Below are 22,956 nucleotides of genomic sequence, written 5' to 3'. Positions count from 1 at the left end.
CCTGCTCAATACAGTCAACAAGATCAATGGGGGCCCGGCCGTGTCACAGGCACAGTGGTCAGACTCCATGGAGGAACCGAGATGAACAAGAGACAGCCCTCGAGAAGCAAGGGACTCTCCGTCCAGGAGAGAACAGATCCAGTCACAAACACCCATAAGACAGAGCAGAGAACCATCGGTGTACAACATGGGAAAAAGAAATAGGGCAGTTCAGAGGAGGGTGAGATTAATTCCAACCCAGAATCCAGGAAGACTTCATTAAGAAGAGAGAGCAGGGATTCCCACAACAAGACCAAGAAGACCTCAGTTCTAGGGCCCCTCTGCCACAGCCAGCCATGTAAGCCTGAGAAAGCCATTTCTCTCTGTTCTCCAGTGGGCCCTTTGCCCTAAGTGCCTCATAGCATTATGAGGATTAAATGAGAACTGATTTAAATGCACATCGGATAAATAAAACCACCAAATACAAAGCCCTTTCGGCATCACTGGGGAAGAAGAGGGCAGGAAGCTAAAAGCAGAAAGCTTATGAAGGAGAAGGGGTGGGGGTGGGTGGCACCTGCCAAACCCAGGGTGTGGGGATGATTTGAGCTCCTCCTGGGTTAGTAATGGGTTCCAATTATTTTTTTCTAACCTCCTACAGCTAATTTTCTTGAAGAGAGCCTGACAAGAGTTAAGTCAGAATATCTAAATTCCTCTGTATGGGGAAAATGAAAGTCCCCAGGGGGAAGTGACGGACAACAGTGCCAGGCATAGCCCTTATGGCCAGTCACTCGAGCCTCGGCTGCCCCTAGCCTGCAGCACTGGGCCTGGAGCTTGCTGGGTGCTCAGCAAACAGCCATGACATGAATGAATGTGCTCCTTACTGCTTCCCAAAGAAGTCTACACTCTGATCCACTCTGATTCTCAGACACAGCCAGAGGGCAGACAGGGTGTGAATTGCTATCTCTCTCAAAGACAGGGCAACTGCCTCCCTAGAGGGTGAGTGGCCACCCACGTCCAACCTCGTGAGGTCAGAAAGGAACCCAGAGCCCTGACGGTCATACAGTGGTGTTTGCTCACACTGGGCCACTCGTAAGAATGATTACTACAGCAATCTTCACCACGACAACCATCTTCCCTGACTTGACTGAAGGCCTACTATGTGTCATCCGAAGCTCTTTCCCTGTAACACTACTAAATCAGTCTGTTTCATCACACTGTGATTCCCACATGTACTGCTTATTCCTTTGCAGAAGTGATTTCTGTGTGTCCCAGATACAATTATTGTGGATTCCCTGGGTCTTTTAACAATAAAAACTGATTTGGGTTAATCAGTTGGTTTGATTGTTTGGAAAGAACAGGTTGAAATTGCTCAGATGTTAGGAAGACAAAGAGGGTATGTTTTTATTATTGTTGTGTGTTTGTTTTTACTGTGGACCTTCCTACCTACAAAGTAGGTCTCAGCTGTCGCAGTCCGGGCAGAGGACACACTCAAGGTTAAGGTTGCAAAGTATTTTGTGGCACCACTGACCCAGAGGCAGCTAGGTTGCTTTGGGGTCTGAAATTTGCTGGTGGGGCAGGGAACCTGCCCGCCTTGCCAGGGATGCCCTTCCCTGGTGGCTGCTGCAGGCAGATTGGAGCCTTTCTAGGTAGGGAAGAGCTCTCAGGAGTGAGCCTCAGAGGGGCAGCTGCACGTTCAAGGTCAGAGCCACCTTCACTACCCATGACCCACCCCCATCCCTTGGCTGTTAACAGATTATGGAGCACTGCTTTCTAGAGGGTGTTTTGCTCTCTTGTAAAACATTTCAAGGTGCAGGGCTGGGGTGCAGCTCAGTGGTAGGGTGCTCACCCAGAAAACACAAGGCCCTGGGTTCCATTTCCAGGACTCTAAAATTTTTTAAAAAATGAAAAATTTCAAGGTACAAAGATTTGAGTAGGAGGCTGAAAACCAGCCTGTCCCCCATGCTCTGTAGAGGAGTACCTGATGACATGCTACCCCAGAGGTGCCCCAGAGTGGCAGGAACCTGGGGGTGGGGGAACAGACAAAATGTCAGAGAACCAGCAGCACCTGAAGAGAGCATGTGTCAGGGAGGCTCGGGAGGTCTTGGCCGTGAGAACAAAGGTCAGAGTGACATGTGTGTCCCCACCCGTATGGCCAGGTCATCTCTGATCCCTGCAGCTGGGGGACCACTTAGTTATCCACTACTGGGCTATTAATAGAACCATCCTGAGCCTTATGGCTTTCCTTTCACACTGAGGGATGAGGGTGTCACAGAGCTCAGGAGGCCTGGAATGAGCTGGCTAATGTTTAATGAGCATTAGTTTATCACATTAGTCATTTGGGCCACCGTCCACAGACTGAGAGGAAGTGACATAGAATTGGTCGGCTTTGATGAGAGGAGCATAAGGTTCATAGCGTGGAAAGCCTCGGGGAGGGTCCTGGGCAGACATCAGAGCTAAGGGGATGCAAGACAAATTGACCAACCACAATTTCAAAGCCATAGAGTATGGAGCTTGAAGAAACTTTAGAAAGTACCTAGTCCAACCTTCTACTTGTACATCCCAGAATTATTGGCCATGGCCATGTGGTAGAGTTAAGATTAGGAACCAGCTCACCCCCAATGGCTTTTCAGGCCTTTCCAGCACCCTCCAGCCTCCCCCCAGTACTGACCACAGTCGAGAACCTAAGGACACCCTATGGAACAGTGTGCGTGTTCGATGGGCCACAGGCGACAGCCATCCAGCCAGACCTACCTTGTGCGAGTAATGCTGATCCACGATCCTCGCCAGCCCGAAATCCCCTATCTTGAGCACGAGGTCCTCTGTGCTGATGAAGATGTTGGCGGGCTTCAGGTCCCTGTGCAGCACGTTGGCGGAGTGGATGTACTTGAGCCCGCGGAGGAGCTGGTACATGAACAGCTTGGCGTGCTCCTCGGTCAGCGTGCCCTGCTCCAGCAGCCGCGCCAGGTCGGTCTCCATGTACTCCTGGACGATGTAGGCCACGCTGAACTTGAACAGCTCGCCCTGCAGGTCAGTGCCCTGGGGCCCCAGCACCTCGTACACCTTCACGATGTTGTCGTGGTCCAGGCGCCGGATGATCTTGATCTCCCGGAGCGCATGCTTCATGCTGCGGGCGTCGCTCAGGGCAATCTTTTTCACGGCCACCTTCCGGCAAGTGTGGCTGTCCGTGGCCGACAGCACGAGCCCGTTGACACCGAAACCCAGGGGTTGGAAGTCCACGAAACGCCCGCCCAGGTCGTACCCGTAGACGCTGGCGATGCAGTCGCCCCTCTCGGCCATTGTTGGCTCAGTGATCTGGGGCTGCCCGTGTGACGAAGGGGCAGTCAGGAAAGGCCAAGTCCCAGCTGGTGGCCTCCCCAGCACTCCTCATTCTGTCAAGTCCCACAGCTGAGGGATGCTTTTGCTCCTGGTGAGGTCACTGCCACCAGCCGTCTGGAGGCAAGAGCAGCGCAGGTCCTTGCTCGAAGAGGTGGACAGCGACGGCTCAGGCTGCTTTCCTCGCTGGTGCGGGGACAGCTGTCCACCAACTCTTATGCTTCCCAAACCCTCCTCGGCGCTTGGAATGGCTCATGCTTCTTTCAAATCTAGCATCTTAGAAGGAAAATCTGGTATGATTATCTGGGGGGTGGTGACGTGTTCTGTCACCATGGATCTCAGAGTAAAATGTGCAGCAACTCTCCTCTTGGAATCCTTTGTTACGAGCTCTTTCTGGCTGACATACGGGAGATGTTTGCTGAGCTGCGTTCCTTCACTGGAGGGTCCCAAGCTCAGCCATATCACAGCCTCCCTCTGTGCCTCTGTGTTCTGAGCAATAGGAAGGGATTCCGTCAGTGGGCTCTGGAGGCTTCTCGGGGCTTCCTTCTACTTCTGCCAGCTCCCCTTAGCTTCCCAATCCCAAACTAGTCTGATGAGTCCTGAGGAAAAAGCTAGAGAAAGCCAAATGCCTCTCCTGAGCTCTATACCAGTTTATACCGATGCCCCAAGTTCAAGGGGAGCTTGGCTGCCAGGGTGGATCCTCTGGAGACTTGGGTGGGCAGCATCCTCTTTCACCCACTCAGCCACGCCACCTCACCAAGACTGTTGCTCTGCATACAGAGGGGCTGCAGGAACTTGGCATCTTTCAGACCGAGTCTCCTTCCCTGCCAAAGAAACAACGTTGGGTAAATTTCCACACTCCAGCTCCCAACACCTTCCCACTTGCGCCTTTTGTTAACCAGCCCAAGTGTTATTTGATCTGTCCAGCCAGCTGAAACACTGCTTGCTCAGGGGATTCCGGCTTTGCACAGCTCAGCTGCCCCTCCTGCTGTGCACATCGCTTCCCAGCAGAGAGGGAAAACCGGCTGATTTGATAAGACCATCAGATGGTGTGCCTTTTATGTCAACGCCTGCTCCCCCAAGGCTGACACGTGCAGACCGTGGGTGGGAGTCATCCCTTCTGACCTTTGCGAAATTAATTTGTGACGCTTTCCAAACATACTCCTCAGCACTAGCTAGGAAGTGGGAGTCAAAAGGAACCAGTTGCAGACAGAAAATACAGAATTGAGCATCTTGTTTTTCCATGTGGGTCCCTTTTCTTTCTTCTTTACCCAGTTGCAAATATCTTTGAATAGTTTTAAGAGAGAATTTGGTATGGACTGAGATTTAATGACATTTGTATTGCATGCTTTCCATGTAGGTGGCACAAGCACACATACCAAATTACAAGGAAACTATATTCCCACCCACAAAGAGGAACTCAGCCCAGAAACAGATTTTCCCGTGCTGTATCAGGGCTGGCACCATGAGCTATATTCTTTTGGATGATGGGAACCTAAATCCAAGCCTGACTGCCCCCCTCTGGTGGTCGCTGACTCAAATTACAGGCATAGGAAATAAGTGGGGAGGAAAAAAAAAAAAAAACTGCATAACTAGCAATGTCAATTCAGAACTCTGAACAAAGGCAACATGGTAGGTTCCAAGAGAGTGGCAGGTTTTCTAAGTTCATAAAGTTGACGTACACAGAAAGAACACGGTGTCCAGCTCCAAGGACTGAACATGACTGGACTGTTTCTTCATTCCCACTCCCCACCACCAAAGGGCTATTTTTCCATCTGAACTCTGTAACTCTGCAATTACAAATGAAGCAAAACAATGGTGAACTCAATGGAGGGGCTAAATTTAGGGGCACAGATAATCTGAAATAGTAAATAATCAGATCCTCCCCCCACCCCAGGACTTCTAATGAAGGGAATTTGCCAAGGGTCTAGAACTTGGTGAGCACTCAACAGATGCCACCTGTGGTTGCTGTCGTCAAAGTGCCCTGACTCTTCTGATGACTCAAATATTCAGCAACTCTCCTCTGCAGTTTTTATTGGGCAAAGTAGCAAAACAATCACAGACTTATAGAACTTCAGACTGGGAAGCAATCCTGGTGAACATGTCCTTAATAGGGGATGGTACTGCCTTCCTTGGCTTCTTTGACTAGGAGTCACTACTGGCCTTTATTGGGCAGTATTTGTTGACCATCATACTGAGCAACCCATTCGTGAATAACTGACATCTACCCTGCCATCTCCAAGTGCCAAGAACACCTCTGCCCTGAGACATCAATTCTGGTCCAAGTTCTTACTTTGAAGGTGAGGATGTGGAGACCCAGTGAGCACCAGCCTGTGTTTCCACATGGAGAGGGCATAGATAGATGAATACCATTCCCTCTGTTGAGGACACCTAGCCATTGTGGGCTAGGACCACCCACGGGTCACAGTTACTGACAGTACTAGTGAAGTCCTCCTGGCTACCTAACTCAGGGGAACCAGAGAGTCCCCCAGCTCCCATTCTGTCCCTTTGACTCCTGCAGCCCAGGCCAGGAAAGTGGAACTAAATTGCAGCTTCTGATGTGCCATGTGCCTGGTCCGTTTCTCAAGGGCACAGTAAGGAGAGACAATTCCATATTTTGTTCTATGAGGAGAGATGCCTGAACCCTCTTCCCTCTTGGCTCCCACTGGGCTCTAAACAGAGGTGGGGACATGCACCCATGACATCACAAGCCAGCTGGACGGAGGATTTGTTGGAGATTCTCTGCAATGCAGATAATCTGTGAATAATGAAGAGATGCTCCGTGTATTTTTAAACCTCTCCTGTGTGGGAGGAACTGTCCTCCTGTGTGTATGTGTCTCTTCATGACCATGAGAATATGCTCTCCCAATATGTTTCCAGCTTGAGTGGGCAGAGAGCATGTCACCCTGGGCTCCAGACAGCCATGCCACCTTCCTCAGGGACCTTGAAACATCCTCCTTTAATTCCTGCCTGGCTTCACTGCCTGTGTCTTTCCAGTTCCTGAAATGCTCTCTTGTTCCCTCCCCACTTGTTGAAATCCTTTTGGTGACTCAGAATCCAGACGAAGTCTCCCTACCTCGCTGAAGTGTCCATCCCGCTTCTCAGGACATCTCCCCACTTTCTGAGCCCCTGTGACGCTCATGCGAATAACATATTTGACATTTACTGTATACTAACCTGGGCTGTTATTTAGCTTTTATACCTGTTCATCTCCCAACTCAACTTTCAGCTTCACAAATCTAGTGGCACACAGAAAACAGTTGTGGACTGGAAGGACCAGGGTACCACATATTATTTCTGCTTAATTGGGATGCCCAGGTGTTTAAGGTGGCCAGCCAGCTCTCCCTAGGCTTACTGCTCAACTGCAACTTGTCCAACAGGGCTCTTCCCATGAGCCCTAGCCACTCACAAGCTTATATCTTGAACCTCAGCCATCTTGGTATCACCCACCGCTGAGACGCTGCCTCTCAGAACTCCAGTGTTCTAACTGGGCAGCTCTGTTCCCATCTTAGTTTACTGTTATCTCTTCTCAAAACTCTTCATTTTCTCTTTCTTCTCCAATTCATCCATAATGCCTACTGTACTATAAACCCTCTGCCTTTCTTTCAGGAGAAATGATAGACAAAACATCTTGTCTCCCAAGTCCCAGATTGGTGATTCATATTTGGCATGGTATACCCAGAGTCAGGGGCCATCAAAACCCATAGGGGCAGACTGGCATCTGGATGTGCCCCCCAGGCAGGGGAGTGGGCTCAGCAGCTCTTGGGGCAAGGCAACTGCTCAGGGTAAAGCCCAGTCATTCTGCTGTCAGAGGTGGTGGCTCAGAGCAGCCTTGAGTCACAGGCGTGATTGCAAACCCTAGGAGTTGGCATTCACTGTGGAGACAGAAGGTTACCTGTTCAGCTAGTCTTGAAAGACACCAAGCAAGAGGAATGCAGGTGTCTCTTGCAAGGGCAGCTCAGACTCCCACAACTCCATGGCAAGCATCAGAATAGAACAGGAATAGAAATTTCTACCCCCAAGCCTCCTAACAATGGAGCTTCAGCCCTCAACTGATTTCTCACTGATTTAGCAACAGCTTATTTGAGGCTAATTAATTATTCTCACATTCATCCAGCCTTTTGACATGTGGAGGGGAACCAGAGACAAGGTGACGTGTGCCGACTGTCCCTTTCTGGGATTCCTGGGGTTCTGGTTTACAAATCGGCTTTGGAAAGTCTAAATTTAGACTCACCTCTGTGCCTGCTCAGATCCTCCCAAACCTCATGCTGTCAACTTTCAGCAGGAAATATGGTCCCCTGTGAGGTGCTGACATTTCACAGACACTGCTTCTTCCCTTTCCTGAACACCCAAAAACCTGCAGTGAATTCTCAGGCAGGGCTGATGTCTGCAGTTGAAGGGGTTGTGCACCCCACAATTCTAGGTGGTGCCATTCATATCACAGTTGGGTCTGACTGGCTCCAAGGCTCATGATCCTAATCGCTGTGTCGATATGAACGAAGTCCTCTGGACCATGGATCAGTAAACTTTTCAGAGAATAAATATTTTAATCTTTGTAGGACATGTAGTCTCTGTTACAACTACTCGAAATTGCCTTTGTAACATGAAAAACTCCTAAATTAATGGGCACAGTTATGTTTCAACAAAACTTTATTTACAAATACAGGCGGTGGGTCAGATTTGGCACAGGGGCCTAGTTTGTCAACTCCTGCCCTAGGTTCTACGGGAACATCATCTATTCTACAGGAACGAGGAGGAACTGTAGTATGTTCTAACCCAGGCAAGGCGCATGGGGAGAAAGATCTCCGGCAAGTTCATGAACATGATCGCACAGTGATTCTTGCCTTGGAATCAGCAGTTCTTCCTTTGTTTTGTGGGTTTGTACTGTGACTTCATTGCCAAAAGTCTAACAGGAGTGGTCCTGACCCACTAAATACCAGCAGCACTCCCTAGTCTCTGTGATGGTGTCACACACTCCAAAAGTCCTAGAGGGCACTGGCGCTCTCAAACCATCTCCACTGAAGAATCTAAACCAGTTGAAATAATCCAATTCCCCTTTTGCAGGGACTGGCTCAGGGGTGGCCATGTGATCCAGTTCTTGACAATATGCCTTAAAGGACAGTCTGTTGAGCAGGGAGGGCTAGTTTCTGTCTGTGGATGCAGCTGTAAAGGAATGATGTTGGTGCTACAGCAGCCATGTTGAGACCATGTAGGGAAAAGCCTGTGGACCAAAGCCAGGGCACCAGGGTTGGCAGATGAGCAAGGGACCTGTTGACAGCCTGGGGGAGCTGATCCGCACCTGCCACTAGCTACCTCTGGCTTTCTTGTCAAGAGAAACTGTCAAGTCTGTGCAAGCCTGCAGTGACTACAAACACTCAATGAAAATACTGATGCCACCCACCCTGTGCTGCGTTTCCCTGACACAGTTTCCTTGAGAACATGCCTATGGGGACGTCACCAAGTGGAAACAGGAGGACCCTGTTGTCTTTATCTCCCTGGGTGAAGGATAAAGGAAAGCAGCAGAGAGCTTGAAAAACAGTTGCAGGAGGAAGATCAGACCCTGGGGGTGGGGAAGGGGATCCTCCTTCGACTCTTTCAGGCTTTGCACTGCTTTTTCTTCCAACATTACGTAACCAGACAGGAAGAACAAAGCCTTCCCAGGGCTTCCAACACTAAAATAGCAGGGAGAGAAATTCTGGCTGCCTCATCAGAGCTCGGGCCCCTACGTTGGCAAAGCTGGGGAAGGGGAGCAGTCTGGTCCCCGCATGTAAAGTCTGGGAGCTGGTCATCACAGGGCAGTGCGGCTGCCCAGAGGCACCTGCAGAGCCCGCAGGCTGGGGATCAGCTTCCGGCCCACCTGTGTGGGAGGGGGTGGGAGGTGGGGTGAGTGAGAGGGCTTCAGGCCTTCGATTTGTGGTGACTTCTACATATGACCTTTGTAGATTCAAGGTGAAATTCTCATTCCCTCTCTTTAAAGGCAGGAAACTTAGGATAGCGGAAGATGGCCATTTCTTTGGGAATCTAACTCAGTGCAATTCTGACGTCAGCAGCTAATCAGGCGAGGCCCCTTGTGGGGCTGGCTTTGTTGGGCAGTTCTGGAGGGGGCACCCGCAGCCGAGGTGAGGCTACTCAGAGGCACAGCCTGCATCTTTAACCCTTAGCACTGGCTTCAGCACCTATGGAGCAGAGCCACAGGCCACTGTGAGCCATTGCGTAAAAGCAGACATTCCCCGCCCAAGAGAGGCTCAAGTGTTCAGACCTGATCTTTCCGGCCAAACTTTGGAGCCCATCTTTTGAAGCCCACTCACTTACTCCCTACCAGCAGGGTGAGCCCATGGCAGGGTCACTAAATAGCCCTGTCTTGTGGACACAGGAGTCAGTAGTGTATCTTATTTGTTTGGTTATTTTTGGTGCTGAGGATATAACCCAGTGAACTACATCCCTAGCCCTTTTTATTTTAAGACAGGGCCTTGCTAAGTTGCTGAGACTGGCCTCAAATTTGCAATCCTCCTGCCTCAGCCTCCCTAGCCGCTGAGGTTACAGGTGTTCACCACCATGCCCAGTCATTACTGTGTTACTTTTAGATCAAAAATGGCAAATATGTGTCATATGTACTACTGTCAACCTGTCTGTGCCAGTGGCAGACATTGATAATCATCACTCTCTCTTTCCTGAAGAGCCAGGAAAATCAGAATCCTTCTCAAACAGCTCCGGAGAGAAAGCCTATGCTCATGGCCCGGTTGGTGCTCGATGGCCTGGCTGCATTCCTGCCTTGACTCTGACCTCTTGCTCCGTCACTGCTCTCTCCCTTGTTTCTGGCACCATGCCAGCCTTGCTCCCCATGCACATGGTCTGACTCAGATGGCATTTACTGAGGACCTACTAGGTGCTGGGCATAGTCACATGCATTTAAGGATGACTGACCCAGCCCTTCACAGGAACCCAGTGAGGTGGTCACTGTTCCCACTCCATGAATACACAGCACAGAGCCTGGCCCAGGAGCTGCTCCAAAGACACCACCCCCTTCCTCCTCTTCCAACAGTCAGAGTGACCTCTTCAAGGTCGCACAGTGTGAAGTGGCAGAGCCTGTCCTGATCCAGGCTTGGTTCCAACACCAGGGCGCTGTCTGGGGGGGCTTCCTCGTAGGGAGAGCTGCCAGCCCGACCACCAGCAAGTGCGTGCATTTGTTTCCTATTTTTCCCACTTCCTTGGAGAGGAAGGATTTGCCCTTCTTCCTTAGGTCACTGCAGGAAGTGACTCCCTTCCCTCTGGACTCAGAGCCACGCAAGACCTTCTTCAGTCCATTGCAAATGTCCTGCTCTCCCCCCCCTCTGCGCCTTCACATATCTCTTCCTTTTGTCAAAAACTTCCCCTCCCCTTTACCTGGCTGCTTCTTTCCCACCCTGTAGGTTTTAGCTTCATGTCCCTTCCTCCTGGAAGCTTCCCAGACTAGCTTACTTGTTCGGGCTGTGTTCCCCTGGCTCCTGTCTGTTCCAGCCTCAGTCGCTAGTATTCAACGTTCCCGGAAACTCGGTGAGGGAGGTGGGATTCCTTTATCTTGTGCCTCATCTACGCCCAGTGCCTAGTCCCTGATGGACTCACTAATAAATAATAGTGCCCGAGCAGAGCACCCTGAGAAGCCCCCCGCTGCAGACCACCATTCGCCACCATCCGTTCAAATACGTAGTACTTCTTTCCTCCCCACAAGGACTTCCCAAGTCTTATCTGATTCAAATCCTGGACTCAGTCCTTTAAGGTTCATAGAGTTCTTGACTCCCCGCTGGTCTCGCTGGACCATTATCCAGCGGATGTATGCCCTGGGTGATCTGCTATTCTCAGGGAGGCGGATCACGTACAGAGGTGGTGCTCACAGACCAAAAGAATCATTCCTAGGGCAGAAATAAAGCTTTCCCTCTCCTGGTGATTGCAGCTCCCTGTTCACAAGCAGCAAAAGTGGTGCTTTGACAGCTGGAGTGACAGCAACAATCCCTGGGCCACAGGGGGCTGTCCCAGCAAAGGAGAGCTGCAGCCAGGAGGCCTGGGTTTTCCCTGCTGCTGCCATGAGTTCCCCAGCAAAGGTCTCATCTCCGTGAAGTGGGAAGAGCCCCACTGTCCCTGCCTCACCAGGAGAAGAACAACGGGCTGGCAGTGTGACTGCACCACCCAAAGTAAGACACGCAAGTTACGAGCGACAGGCAGGACCATCGCTCAACTTCATCAACATCCACAGCTTCCCTGGCCACGGCTGCTGACCAGGAGAGCAGAAGGGTTTCCTTTCTCAGGTATTGGGCACAGCGCGACGCCCCAACAGGGAGTAGCCTCACATGGTGAGTGGCATTCGGCCCACCAGCCACTGCACGTGTTTTGAGCCTCTTTTGGAGGGAAGTGACCAGCTTTCAGATGAGGAGCGACTCTGCTGCCTGGAAGGGAAGTGGAGGGAAGAGCCTGGGGGGATCTTTGGGTTAATTACCTCGACTTTCTCTTGCAGCACCTGCCTGGGACGGTGTGTCTAGGAAGAAATCTACCAAGAATCACCACCTGGCTAAGCAAGTCCATCCTGGTGATGCCGCTTACTCTGTTCCAACCCCTAAACTCTGTGGCCACGTATCTGGTGCCCTGGGACTGTCCTCCTCTGGGAGCACCTCCTGCACCGAAAGGCTATTATGCCCAGAGAGTCAGAACCACATGCCAGAGAAAGCACATCCCAGGGGCATCGTTTCGCTCCTTTGCTGGAGCAGGAGGGCTACCAGGGAACGCGCTGGTCTCTAGGAAACAATGCGTCCCCTGCAAGCCCGGAAGGCATTCTACACGCACAGGCCTCTCCCCTGGATGGTCGAGGCCCCACGGGAAGTCATCAGACCTACTGCACATGGAGCAGGAGGAGGGAAGTGACCAGCTGTCAGGCGAGGAGCTCCTGGGGGGAGGAGGCAGGCGCAGGTGCTCTGCTGCCTGGGAGGGGAGTGGAGGGAGGATGGAGGAGGAAGCAAGAGAGCGGGCAGAGCAGGCAGAGGGGAGGTGGGCAGCAGCCGGAACCCGCCGCAGGTTCTTAGGTAAGGGAGTCCAAACTGCAGCTCGATGTGACACTGGGCTTCCTGCCAGCGGGCATGTACATTCTTAGCTGGTTTGGGTTTCATTTGGAGAAATGTGACCATCCTGGCCTTCAGGTGTAGGATCAGTGCAGGTCAGTGCCCACTAATTACACAGGCACCGAGTCTCCCTCCACTCAGGTGAGGAAATGGAGGCCATCACAGGGAAAGGACTCCCTGGTCACTAGAATAGTGGGGGCAGCCCTGCAGGGGTACCTCTTTTAGAGCAGGCTCATCGAGGCATTTCCTGGGTCTCAGGATGACCTCCTGGACCCTAAGTGAGGAAGGTGACCCTGAGCCAGTGGGCCAAGAGCTATGCATGGCAAGGACTGGCCAGTACAAAGAGGCTGGTGCAGTGAATCTTCTCAAATCATTGAGGAATTTTTCAGTGTCAGGGAACAGTCACAGATAGACAATATGGCAGCAACTGCCACCGTTCCAGACTGGAGAGCAGAGCTGGACGCCAGGCGTGCCCTGGAAGGGGTTGCAAATAGGACCTGTTCCAGTGGAGGACGTGCAGGGCTGGTGTCCAGCACTGTGCCTGGCCTCTGTGGGATCAATCCAGGGTCTGCTGGGTAAGCTAAGTTCTGCTTCATTTTAGACTGGGGAGAGCCAGGTGTAAAAGATGCCTCTATCTGTTCAGGGGTAACCAAGTCAGTAAGGGGCTCACAAGCACATGGACAGTCATGCTTACCCGTATCCACAGGAAACCAGACACTCAGAATCCTGCAGATACAAGCCAGGGTGTGGACCCAGGGTGGAAGAGAGAGCAAGGTGATCAGGGAGGGAGAATGAGGGGAGAAAAAGAGAGGGGGAAGGGATGGCGGAGTAATGGGAAGAAAGCAAGCAGGGGTCTCCATCCCAGAGACAGCTACCTACCTCTGTCACCAGCACTAGGCACATTCTGACCAACCTCGCTATCTGGAAGCCTCAGATACACACACTGATAAAGTCTTCACTGCAGAAAATGCCGGAACCTCAACAGAGCAGCAGCAGAATCCACACAACACAGCACACTAGCCCAACAAATGCGATTCTTTGGGCAGCACAGGGAATCCTGGGGTAGGAACCGGATTTTCCCTGCACAGTGTGGGCATTTAGCTGGGAACACAGGATGAGGCAGACAGCTGTTTGGTCAGGAGCTGGCTGGACAGTAATGCAGTAAACCACTGCATCGTCTCTCCCTCTGTCTACACTCACCAGATAAATGAAGCTCAGGATTGAAGGAGCTGAAAAACCAGCGCAGGCCAGGCTCCATCTCCTTGTTATAATCCGGAGCTCTTGAGCGCCAGGACAATAGGGAAGTCAGCAAGTGGGCCACCCTGGGCTGGTGTGCAGACCTTGCCTCAAGCCACCCCTGTCCCAGTGCCATTGGCCAGGGCAATGTGGGGCTCGAAAGAGAAGGGAAAACATTGGGCTTCGTGTGCTTCATGGCCAGAGCTTTCCTCCAGAACATGAGCAGGGTGGCAGAGGCTGGAGAGGGGACAGGAGGCTGAGACCCGGGACAGGCAGCCAGCGGGGAGCTGCCTCTCCCAGCACCTGTCACTTCTCACCTGAGTAAGTTGAGTGAGATGACTGCTCACCAGGTAAGGGGAGAGGTAACAGAACTTCCGCCATCTAGAGCGAATCTTCTGGGTGGGAAGAAGGCTGCTTCTAGAACTAAGCTTTTCCTATTACCAAAAACAACATCATTTTCTTTCTGCAAGTACTGATGGAAATTGTTTTTAGTTCTGAATCTGTTTCTTACACTTAAATTGCAAATTAGAATCCTAAGTGGGAGCAGGCATGGAGTCTGGGGGCAACTCGAGAGCCTGGCTGGGAAAGGCGGAGAGGAAATCCAGCGCAGTCAAGTGTTCTGGAAGAGTCTAGCTAGCCAGAACCTCAGTGAAGGACGGAACCAAAGCCTACCCCTCCCTCTGTTCAGTTATGTAAGTCGAGTGCTTCTTCAGAACAAAACAAAAGGCGAAATGGAACACTGGTTTGAGAGTGAGCTCTCTTCACCCCGGGGATTGTTCTGTTCTGCCTTGGACATGAGGGACGACGGAAAGGACAGGAGTCCTAGCTTCACCCCTGCGCCTCCTGGGACCAAAGAGCCCCCTCTGCTTCTTTTTTTTTTTTTAGTTGTCAGAAAAGGTGATTGGGAATTAGGTCTGTAAAACATCTTGGTGATTTTCCACCCCTGGGACCAGTGCCCAGCACGGCCACTTAGGCTGCACTTTCTCTTCCCACCTCCTTCCAAGGTCTTGCTCTGAGGCACCTCCCAGGGCTGTGACCCAAGAGAAAAGGGTTAAGGGGAGGTAAAATGCTCCCCTGGAGGGATCACTCTGTCCCCTTGCCTTCATCCACACTGCCGCAGGTAGGTTCTGGATATCCACCTCCCAATGTCCTAATTCTACATCATGCCACTTCTTGCCTCCAGTGCCAAAAGGCACAGGAACCGTTCACTTTTGCTTCCCTGTAGCAAGAGCACTGTAGGATGGGTGGCATCCCTTACATAAGCCCCTAAAGTCTCCCTCTGCTGCCACCCCACCTGCTTCAATCCATCCTTTTTTCTGCTTTATTTCTAAACCACATGTATTCATTTTGTTCTCTATTTGCAAATTTGTAAGCAGCTCTCCAGGCCCAGAGGCTCATGCCCCGCTCCTCCCACAGCCCCCGCATTCGGACCTGCGTGGGTCTCCCCACCGCATCTCCAACCTCTCTGTGAAATGCAGCCCGAACCACAGCCACACAGGCTGGGGCCATCTCCCTGATTTGTCACATTCCTGGCTCATGCAAGTCCATCTGCTGCGTGTGATGCTGTCCTCTTTGTACTTGAGCAGCCTTACCCATGCTGTGCCCCAAAGTCACCTTCCTGGGGAAATGACATCTTCTGAGTTAACTTTTCCTTCTAGCTCACAGGATATAAGGGGCATGCCTGTGGAGGTTAGCCCAGGGAATTCTGTCTCTTGGTGTAGCTTTCTTCCCAAAGATTCAGATTCCCAAGAGCAAAAGCATGGTGGTTGGTTTACCCTTATGCCCACAGGCATGTTCCTGGCACATAATAGACACTCAGTAAAAAGCTGATGAAGAAATGAAGACTGAGGGATGGGAACGGTGGTGGGGACTTAGAGTAGAAAATGTTTGGAAGTGGGGCTTAGGGAAGCGTTTCCCTCTCGAAGTTGTGACTTCCTGGGGGAACTCTGGTCAGTTCTGTAGGACGAGAGCAGGAGGTCCAAGGGGACGGAAATGAAGGCACATTAAAGGCCAGGGTGGTCTTACAGACTGCAATGACAGTACCCAGCAACCGGGACCAAGGAATGGCTGATGGTGAGGTCAGGTGGGAGCTGAGCAGAGGAGAGGAGGAGGGGACAGCTGCAGAGGGGTGTGCGAGAAAGTTCCAGAACACAGACGGAGACTGCAATGAGGGGAGGGAATGGTCAGCAGGACCCTGGTAATGACCTGCCCTCCTGGGGGCCACACAGGGAGTGGTGTCACATGACCCAGAAGGATTCTTTCCGAAGACCCAGCTGCTGTAGACATCTCTTTTATTGTTTGGTAGCCCCATGGACGGCAATGAATTTAAGATAAAACACATTTGCAAAGCAACTTTCCACTGTTTGAGGCGCTTGCCTGTAGTATTATTTAATATTTAATACTTTGGTGTCATATTTATTAAGCACCGCTGTGTGCCAGTGGGGGATCGAGGGGCAAATAAAACAGACACAGTCCCTGGCCTGATGGATCTGATATTCCAGGGGCGGGGGAAAGGGGCCCATGGGACATGAATAATGGCACAAATGGTAGGTCTGGATGGTCCCAGTTGTGATAAGTGTCCGATGGAAAAGCACAGGATGCTAAGGGACAAGGAGACAATGGCAACAAGGAGACAATTAGGCTGGGGGAAAACGGCAGATTCCTCAAAGAATTTAAATTGAGACTTGAAGAGTGAGTTGAGCCTACTCAGGAGTGGACAGCACTTTGAACAGGGGTCAACACCACGACCTTGAGGAGCCTGACACTGGGGGAAGAGAGGCGGCCTTGGGGATGGAGCCTGCTGGGCCACGGGTGGAAAATGAGGCCAGGGAGGAAGGTGAGGCCGGTTCAGGTCTATTTCATTCCCACCGAGACGGCCTGAGCAAGTGTCACCCTCTCCTGTCCTGTGACAGAAAGAAGCTTCCTGGTTTCATGCATCACAATGCCCCGGGGAGAGAGGCTGCTGCAGGCCCCCGCACACAGTCCTCACAGAGATCCACCCTCTGTGGTTTCACCTCCATCTTACAAATGTGGAAACTGAGCCACAAACTAGTTCAACAACTGGCCCAAGTCTACACAGCTGGAAAGAGGCAGAACGGGCTTCAAACTCCAGCAGTCAAATGCCAGACTCTACACCCTCACCGGTAGGCTTTACAGTCCGTGTAAATTAAATGTCCCAAGACACGTGCTAAGAGCTGTCTTGCCAATCAAACTATGGAGCTGGGGAGCTAAGTGACAGGACCGAATCGCCACTTGCTTGCCGTGTGCCCAAGCCTTCAACCAGGGACCGCCCTTCTCCTCTGTTTCCTTTTATTAGACAGGGATTACGATCAGATTAAAAACCAGGAAGGACAATGGTGGCTCCCACTGCCACCATTGGCACAATCGCACGTGGATTCTCACAAGTCCATCTCTCTGCAAAATCGGCTCTGCCAATTTGGAGAGCATGTGGTGCTCTGCCAATCTCTGGGACCATTTTGCACAGAACATTGGCATGCGTTGCTTGTCTTTAGTTCCATAGCTTTAAATGTCCAGCAGAAAACCCCCTCAGCCTCTCAGTGTTCCAGAGGACCCTGCAGGGTCCTTCCCAACACAGCCTCTGCACGGAGGAAAGCAGGCAGCTCCTTCTCCCCCACCCCATCTCCTTCCTTAAACCTTCGGTGGCAGTCAGAGGCATACTGTTCAGGGGACAGGGGACAGTGAGGGTGGGATGAGATGAGCCAGGAGGCGCTTTTTTCAGAAACTAAATTCATAACGTAAATGCTACTTACTGGCTTTCAACTTTCAGAATCAATCTAAAATAAATATGTCACAAACAGAAAGTAAACATCATCAACTTTGACAAGGTAGAAGAAAAGATTTAGTAGATGAAATGTTGGGGAGGTGAAAGAGGAAGGAAATGAAATCTAATATTCTTGTAGTGAGTTGGGAGCTGCGGCTGAGTCTTTTGCTGTCTCCCATCTTCCCTCATTCCTCCTCCCACCCATGAGCATCATTTCCCGGACTCGATTCTCCTCTCCCACTCTGCCATCTTCCTTTTCTAGATGGCTCTCCTCTACTAATCCTCATCTAAGTCTGAATTCTACACTACAGCTCTGCACAGGGTCCCTTCAGAAGGCCACCTGAGAACTGAGATACAGAAGGGCCGTGTGAGAGGGAGAATGGGGAACAGCCAGTCCTATGCCAACGGGAAGATGCATCCATCTGCCTGGTTCCAAGTTGATTTCTGATCCTTTTCTTTCTCTGCTATGTCCTCTCTTCCTCTTTTTCAACACACCTATTGCATCCTGCCATCTCTAAGATGAAGGGGACCTCTCCAGGAGACCGGTGGCTTAAGTTTAATCTCTAGCTATTGCAACGTATCCTGGTTATGAAAAGTTAGGTGTCACCTTGGCTATTTGGGGAAGATGGTTTCTGGAACCTTACAAGTGTACCTGGGCTGCAGGAGAAAGGAAAAGGGAGGTGCAGGAGCCCTACACAGCAGTGGGATAAAGGATAATGTCGCTAAAGCAGAATCACAGCCCCCTGAAGCACTGCTGTCTGTTCTTGCTGCTGCAGGCAACTTGCGAGGTTTTTGCTTGCATGACTGAACAGGTTTGGGGCCCTCCTGATACTAACGATAAGCATGACTTTGTTCCCAGCCATTTAGTCTGATCCTTGCTGCTCAGCAGTTTCAATCTGGTAACTACCGTCCCTCCTCCCACCCTCATTCGAACCCCTGCCAGACCAGCTGACATCGGCTCTCCTGTCTCCCCCCAGTCTCCAAGGTGTTGTTTCCAGAGGGAGGCTGTTACCAAGGCAACCCAATGAGTACATTATTTTACACTATCATGTCTGTCTTTCCCTTGTCTCTCCCCACCACAGGAAAGTTATCCAAGCAAAGTCTTATCTCCAATGTGGACATCCCAAATCTTGAACTCAAGTCCCTCTGGGAAGCAGCTGCAGAGGGAACAACAGCTTAGACGTTGCACTGAGATGTGGACCAAGCAGGCACTGGTCTCCCCTTCCAGACGATAGCAGGGGTCTATCCATCAATATAAGCCCACACAACAAAGAGAAAAGGAGAACCGGAAATGATCAGAGGTCAAGGGATCGCAGGACATTTTAGTAAAGATTCCCACATCTTAGTCCAGATTGCATGGTGAGATGGGGCAGCTAAGGAGAATGCTGTCAGTCCCTTGACACATGGAGAGGCCCCCGACTGAGATCAGCAAGAGCAAAGGCCAGCAGGTGGGAGGAGCTGAGCCTGTGGGATTACTTGCAGTCAATATGGAAACACTGCAGGGTCCTTCCCACCACCAGCCTCTGCATGGAGGAAAGCAGGCAGCTCCTTCTCCCCCACCCCATCCCCTTCCTTAAACCTTCGCTGGCAGTCAGAGGCATACTGTTCAGGGTACAGGGACAGTGAGGGTGGGATGAGATGAGCCAGGAGGGGCTTTTTTCAAAGACTAAATTCATAACGTAAATGCTACTTACTGGCTTTCAACTTTCAGAATCAATCTAAAATAAATATGTCACAAACAGAATGTAAACGTTATCAACTTTGACAATGTAAAAGAAAAGATTTAGTAGATAAAATGTTGGGGAGGTGAAAGGGAAGGAGGAAGGAAGGAAGAGAAATATTCTTGTAGTGAGTTGAGAGCTACTGCTAAAAACTGATAGACGGGAAAATGGAAACTAAAGTTAATGAAAGTGAGTACTTACAGCTAAAGGACAAAAAACATCAGCTCTTAAAAAAGTGGCAATTATCAAAATCAAAGATGCTGATCACAGTGTGTATTTTCTAGCAAAGAAGGTAATAAGGATTCACCCAAAAAACCTATTATAAAATAAACCTATTATAAAATATCAACTTACTTAATAGAGGCAAACAGATTTGACCACTCCTATTTAAATTCCTTCTTTCTGTGCCTGGTCTTTTTTTCTTAAATAATATCAACAAACAAAAACTTCCACAAAAAAATAAGCAAACAAAAAAAGGCAGAGAAAGTATATTATTTGAAGATATGGAAATAATTGGCAAAACAACTGAATGAAGAAATGCTTGAAAGTTTGGAGTCTGAGATGGGACAGGGGACAGCACCTTTTTCTCTTAAGTCCCTTTTGAGTTTAAAAAACAAAATGCCCTGGCTTGCACTGATTCAAGTTAGAAAGGTCTAGAAGTCACGCACCTACTAGTATCCTCATGTTCATCAGGGGGAAAAGGGAAGGATGCTTCTGAGAGGGGAGGCTCCCTGTGCAGTGTGACAAGATGTTGGGAAGGACCCAGGCCCAAGTCCTGCCTGGGCCCAGCTTTGAGGAAACTCTTGTCAGCAACTGAGCATCTGAGCTTTGTCCCTTATGGCTTATCCCATCTTCATCCTCTCTCCTTTAGGTGCCTGTGATGTTTTAACCCAATGGCTCTTAAACTCAGCTGCATGCATAGCAGACCCGTCTGGGAAGCTTTAGGAACTCTGAAGCTTGTGTTGCACCCTAACAGTAAATCAGAATTTTTACAGGTGGCACCCCAGGTGACTCCAACATGCAGCCAAGTCTGAGAACCACAGGGAGAAGAAGAAGGCAGGTTTGCATGTGGGCAGCGCACAGAGGGGAGCTGTTTTCACTATTCTAGACAACTGTGGCGATCTGGTGTGTGTGTCTGTGCTGAGGCCCGGGGAAAAGATAAAACCGGCTACCAATCTTGCTCCCACAGCACGATCATTATAGCATGTTTTTAAACAAGAAGAGAATATCTGGAACCAGAGCCAAATAAAGTTAGGCTAAGCCCAAGCTTCCCCACAGGTCAATTGCAGTTGACATGACATGAATGGGAAGGACCCAGACACGACCCTGGAATGGCCAGTCTGCCCAAGTGAGCCATTGCCTAGCACAGTGGATCTCCAACCTGGAATCCCCTGAAGGACTTGTTAACACAAGGGCTGGGCTGCAACCAGATCTGCTGGTTCAGTGTGTCCCGGGTGAGAACTGAGAATCTGCATTCCTAGTAAGTTCCCAGGCAGTGTTGATGCTGGTGGTCCCCGGACCAGACTTCAAGATTCACCGATGAGCTGGGGTGGAGCTCAGTGGTGGAGCGCGCTTGCCTAGCATATGCGAGGCCCCGGACTCCAACCCCAGTGTGGTGAAGGTAAGATCCAGGGACTGAGGGGGCTTAGAGGAAGGAGGACGGGAGTCATGGTTTTTGCAGATAGCCCTCTCCCAAGGCATAAGAACATAAGGGCAGCATTAAGAGAATGAAGGGCACAGTAGCCCCTCTAGTCTCTCTGTGAATGTTCAAGACCAGGGCTGGTTACCAATAGCCGCAGCAGGGTGTTGGCCACAGAGAGACCTTCTGGGCTTTGGCTGAACTTGATGACCACCTTCTCTGCCCAGCCAAGCCACAGGCCCAATCCTATGGTCCAGCATCACTGGCCTCCTGAAAAACCAAGGCAATCAAATGAGAGGTGTTCATCCTATCCAGGGATGCCAGACTCAAAAGGGGGCTCTTCTAGGCTTCATGAAGACAACTTCCTGGTAGTCCTCAGAAGCTTGCATTTAAGCAATTTCTTGGAGTTTTTCCTTCACTAAATATATTGGGGTGGTCATTTCATAGAATAAGATGAAGGAAGGAAAGCAAAATGAATACACCAGCCAAGTTTTGCTAAACCAAATTTTGAGTCAGTACTTTGTAATTTAATTTAGAATGATCAATTGAACAATCACCCAAAACCCATTCCCTAAAAGCCCCTGAGGTGAAATTCTTCTGCTCTGGCGCAGGCAAGCTTTCTGAGACTTCAAGTAAATTTCCTCTTCCCAAATACACAATCATGTGTTTCAGAGGACAACCAAACAACAGTCAAACAGCAGGGGAAATAATTAGAAAATTCATTAATTAGGACACTGCTTGCCCTTCTTCTACACTGGTTACCCTTTGCTTATTTTAATTACAATCCCCTGCCTCTTACTAAAACCACTGATGATCATTAGTATATACTAATTACGTTTGCAAGACCACAAACATATTTTGTTTTACATATGAAAATATAACTCATTTAGAACGTCACATCTAAGGGACTCTCTGAAGTAACGTCCCAAGTGGAATGCTTTTTGAAAAAACAAAATCTTATAGGAAATCAATTATATATGAAGGATAACACTCAGCCACTGAACAGTTACTGATCAGACACTAGACTGGTTTTTAGTATAAGCTCACTCTATTTTTAGTTTGTTTTAACCACTTATTTATTAAGACAGTGAGAACATTGAATCTGATCATTATGTAATATTAACCCAGCTTATTTCTAAATTTTATTTACTTGCACGTTATTGAGAAAATTCCGATCCATTGAGGTTAAGTTATGACAAATATTTTAACGTCTTAACAACAGCAACAAAAACAGTTCACATTGAGAATATCAAGTTATTTCTAAGCTAAAAGGAGATGACAGAATAAATTTTAAAAATCAAATGAGCCCATTGAGAGTTTCAGGCAAAAATTAATAACACATTTTGAGTGTGTTATATATTTTGGGTATAAATTTTAAAAGAGATAAAAAATAAATTTTTACAAAACTCAAAGCTAGTATCGGTGGAACACCAAAACACCTTTTAAACACAAGTTAAAAACTATAAATTTATATGAACTCCTTTACAAATGAAAAGACAGGCCCAAGAAGGTAGAGAGAGCTGTCCAAATCCCACTGACTGGGTATTTGGTAACAGTGGGATTAGAACTAACTTCCCCTGACAATACGTCCAGCCCACTTTCTATGTTCCATGTTTGAGAAAGAGAAGGGGAGAGAGAGGCAGAGAGAGCAAAGGAGAGAGAATGCTGTATGGGGATTGTCATACGGAAAGGGGTGCCTTCAGTGAACCAGTGGAAAGACAAATTATGGAGCCTCATGTTATGTCACAAACAGAACTTCTTGCTCAAACTTTTTTTTTTTTTTCCAGGTGACACTTTATATGGCTCTCCAAAAACTGATAAATAACTATCTTTGGCATTAACAAATTTAAGATAACAACACTGACTTGTACATTTGCAAATAATCTTTGTTACAGGACAATACCTTTTTCTTATTTCTCTGGATAGATTCACAGAGGCTGCTCCATCCATCTTTAAGTCATCTCTTCCTCACCTCCCCACTCCTCTAACACATGTCCAGTGGAAGGGTTGACAGTAGTCACAATTCCTGATAAGGTCGTTTTCCTTCTTCCCTCCTTTCCTTCCTTCCTTCCTTCCTTCCTTCCTTCCTTCCTTCCTTCCTTCCTCCCTCCCTCCCTCCCTCCCTCCCTCCCTTCCTTCCTTCCTTCCTTCCTTCCTATGTCCTTGGGACCACAGCCAATG

General features: G+C 49.6%; 1 protein-coding gene across 3 annotated transcripts in view; it reads right to left on the bottom strand.

Moving 5' to 3' along the window:
- Mapk4 (mitogen-activated protein kinase 4) overlaps window positions 1–22,956 on the bottom strand; it is a 147,748-nt gene that overhangs the window by 51,693 nt on the left and 73,099 nt on the right. For all 3 annotated transcript variants that reach the window (XM_047526916.1, XM_047526915.1, XM_047526917.1), the window contains exon 2: window positions 2,731–4,136. In XM_047526916.1, coding sequence (XP_047382872.1) covers window positions 2,731–3,276 — 546 coding nt within the window. In that variant the 5' untranslated portion in view covers window positions 3,277–4,136. The remainder of the gene's footprint in view (window positions 1–2,730; window positions 4,137–22,956) is intronic.

Source organism: Sciurus carolinensis, chromosome 15, assembly GCF_902686445.1.
Source record: "Sciurus carolinensis chromosome 15, mSciCar1.2, whole genome shotgun sequence".
NCBI classification, from domain to species: domain Eukaryota; kingdom Metazoa; phylum Chordata; class Mammalia; order Rodentia; family Sciuridae; genus Sciurus; species Sciurus carolinensis.
The sequence above is the reverse complement of the archived record's forward strand: the minus strand, read 5'-3'. Positions and strand labels throughout refer to the sequence as shown.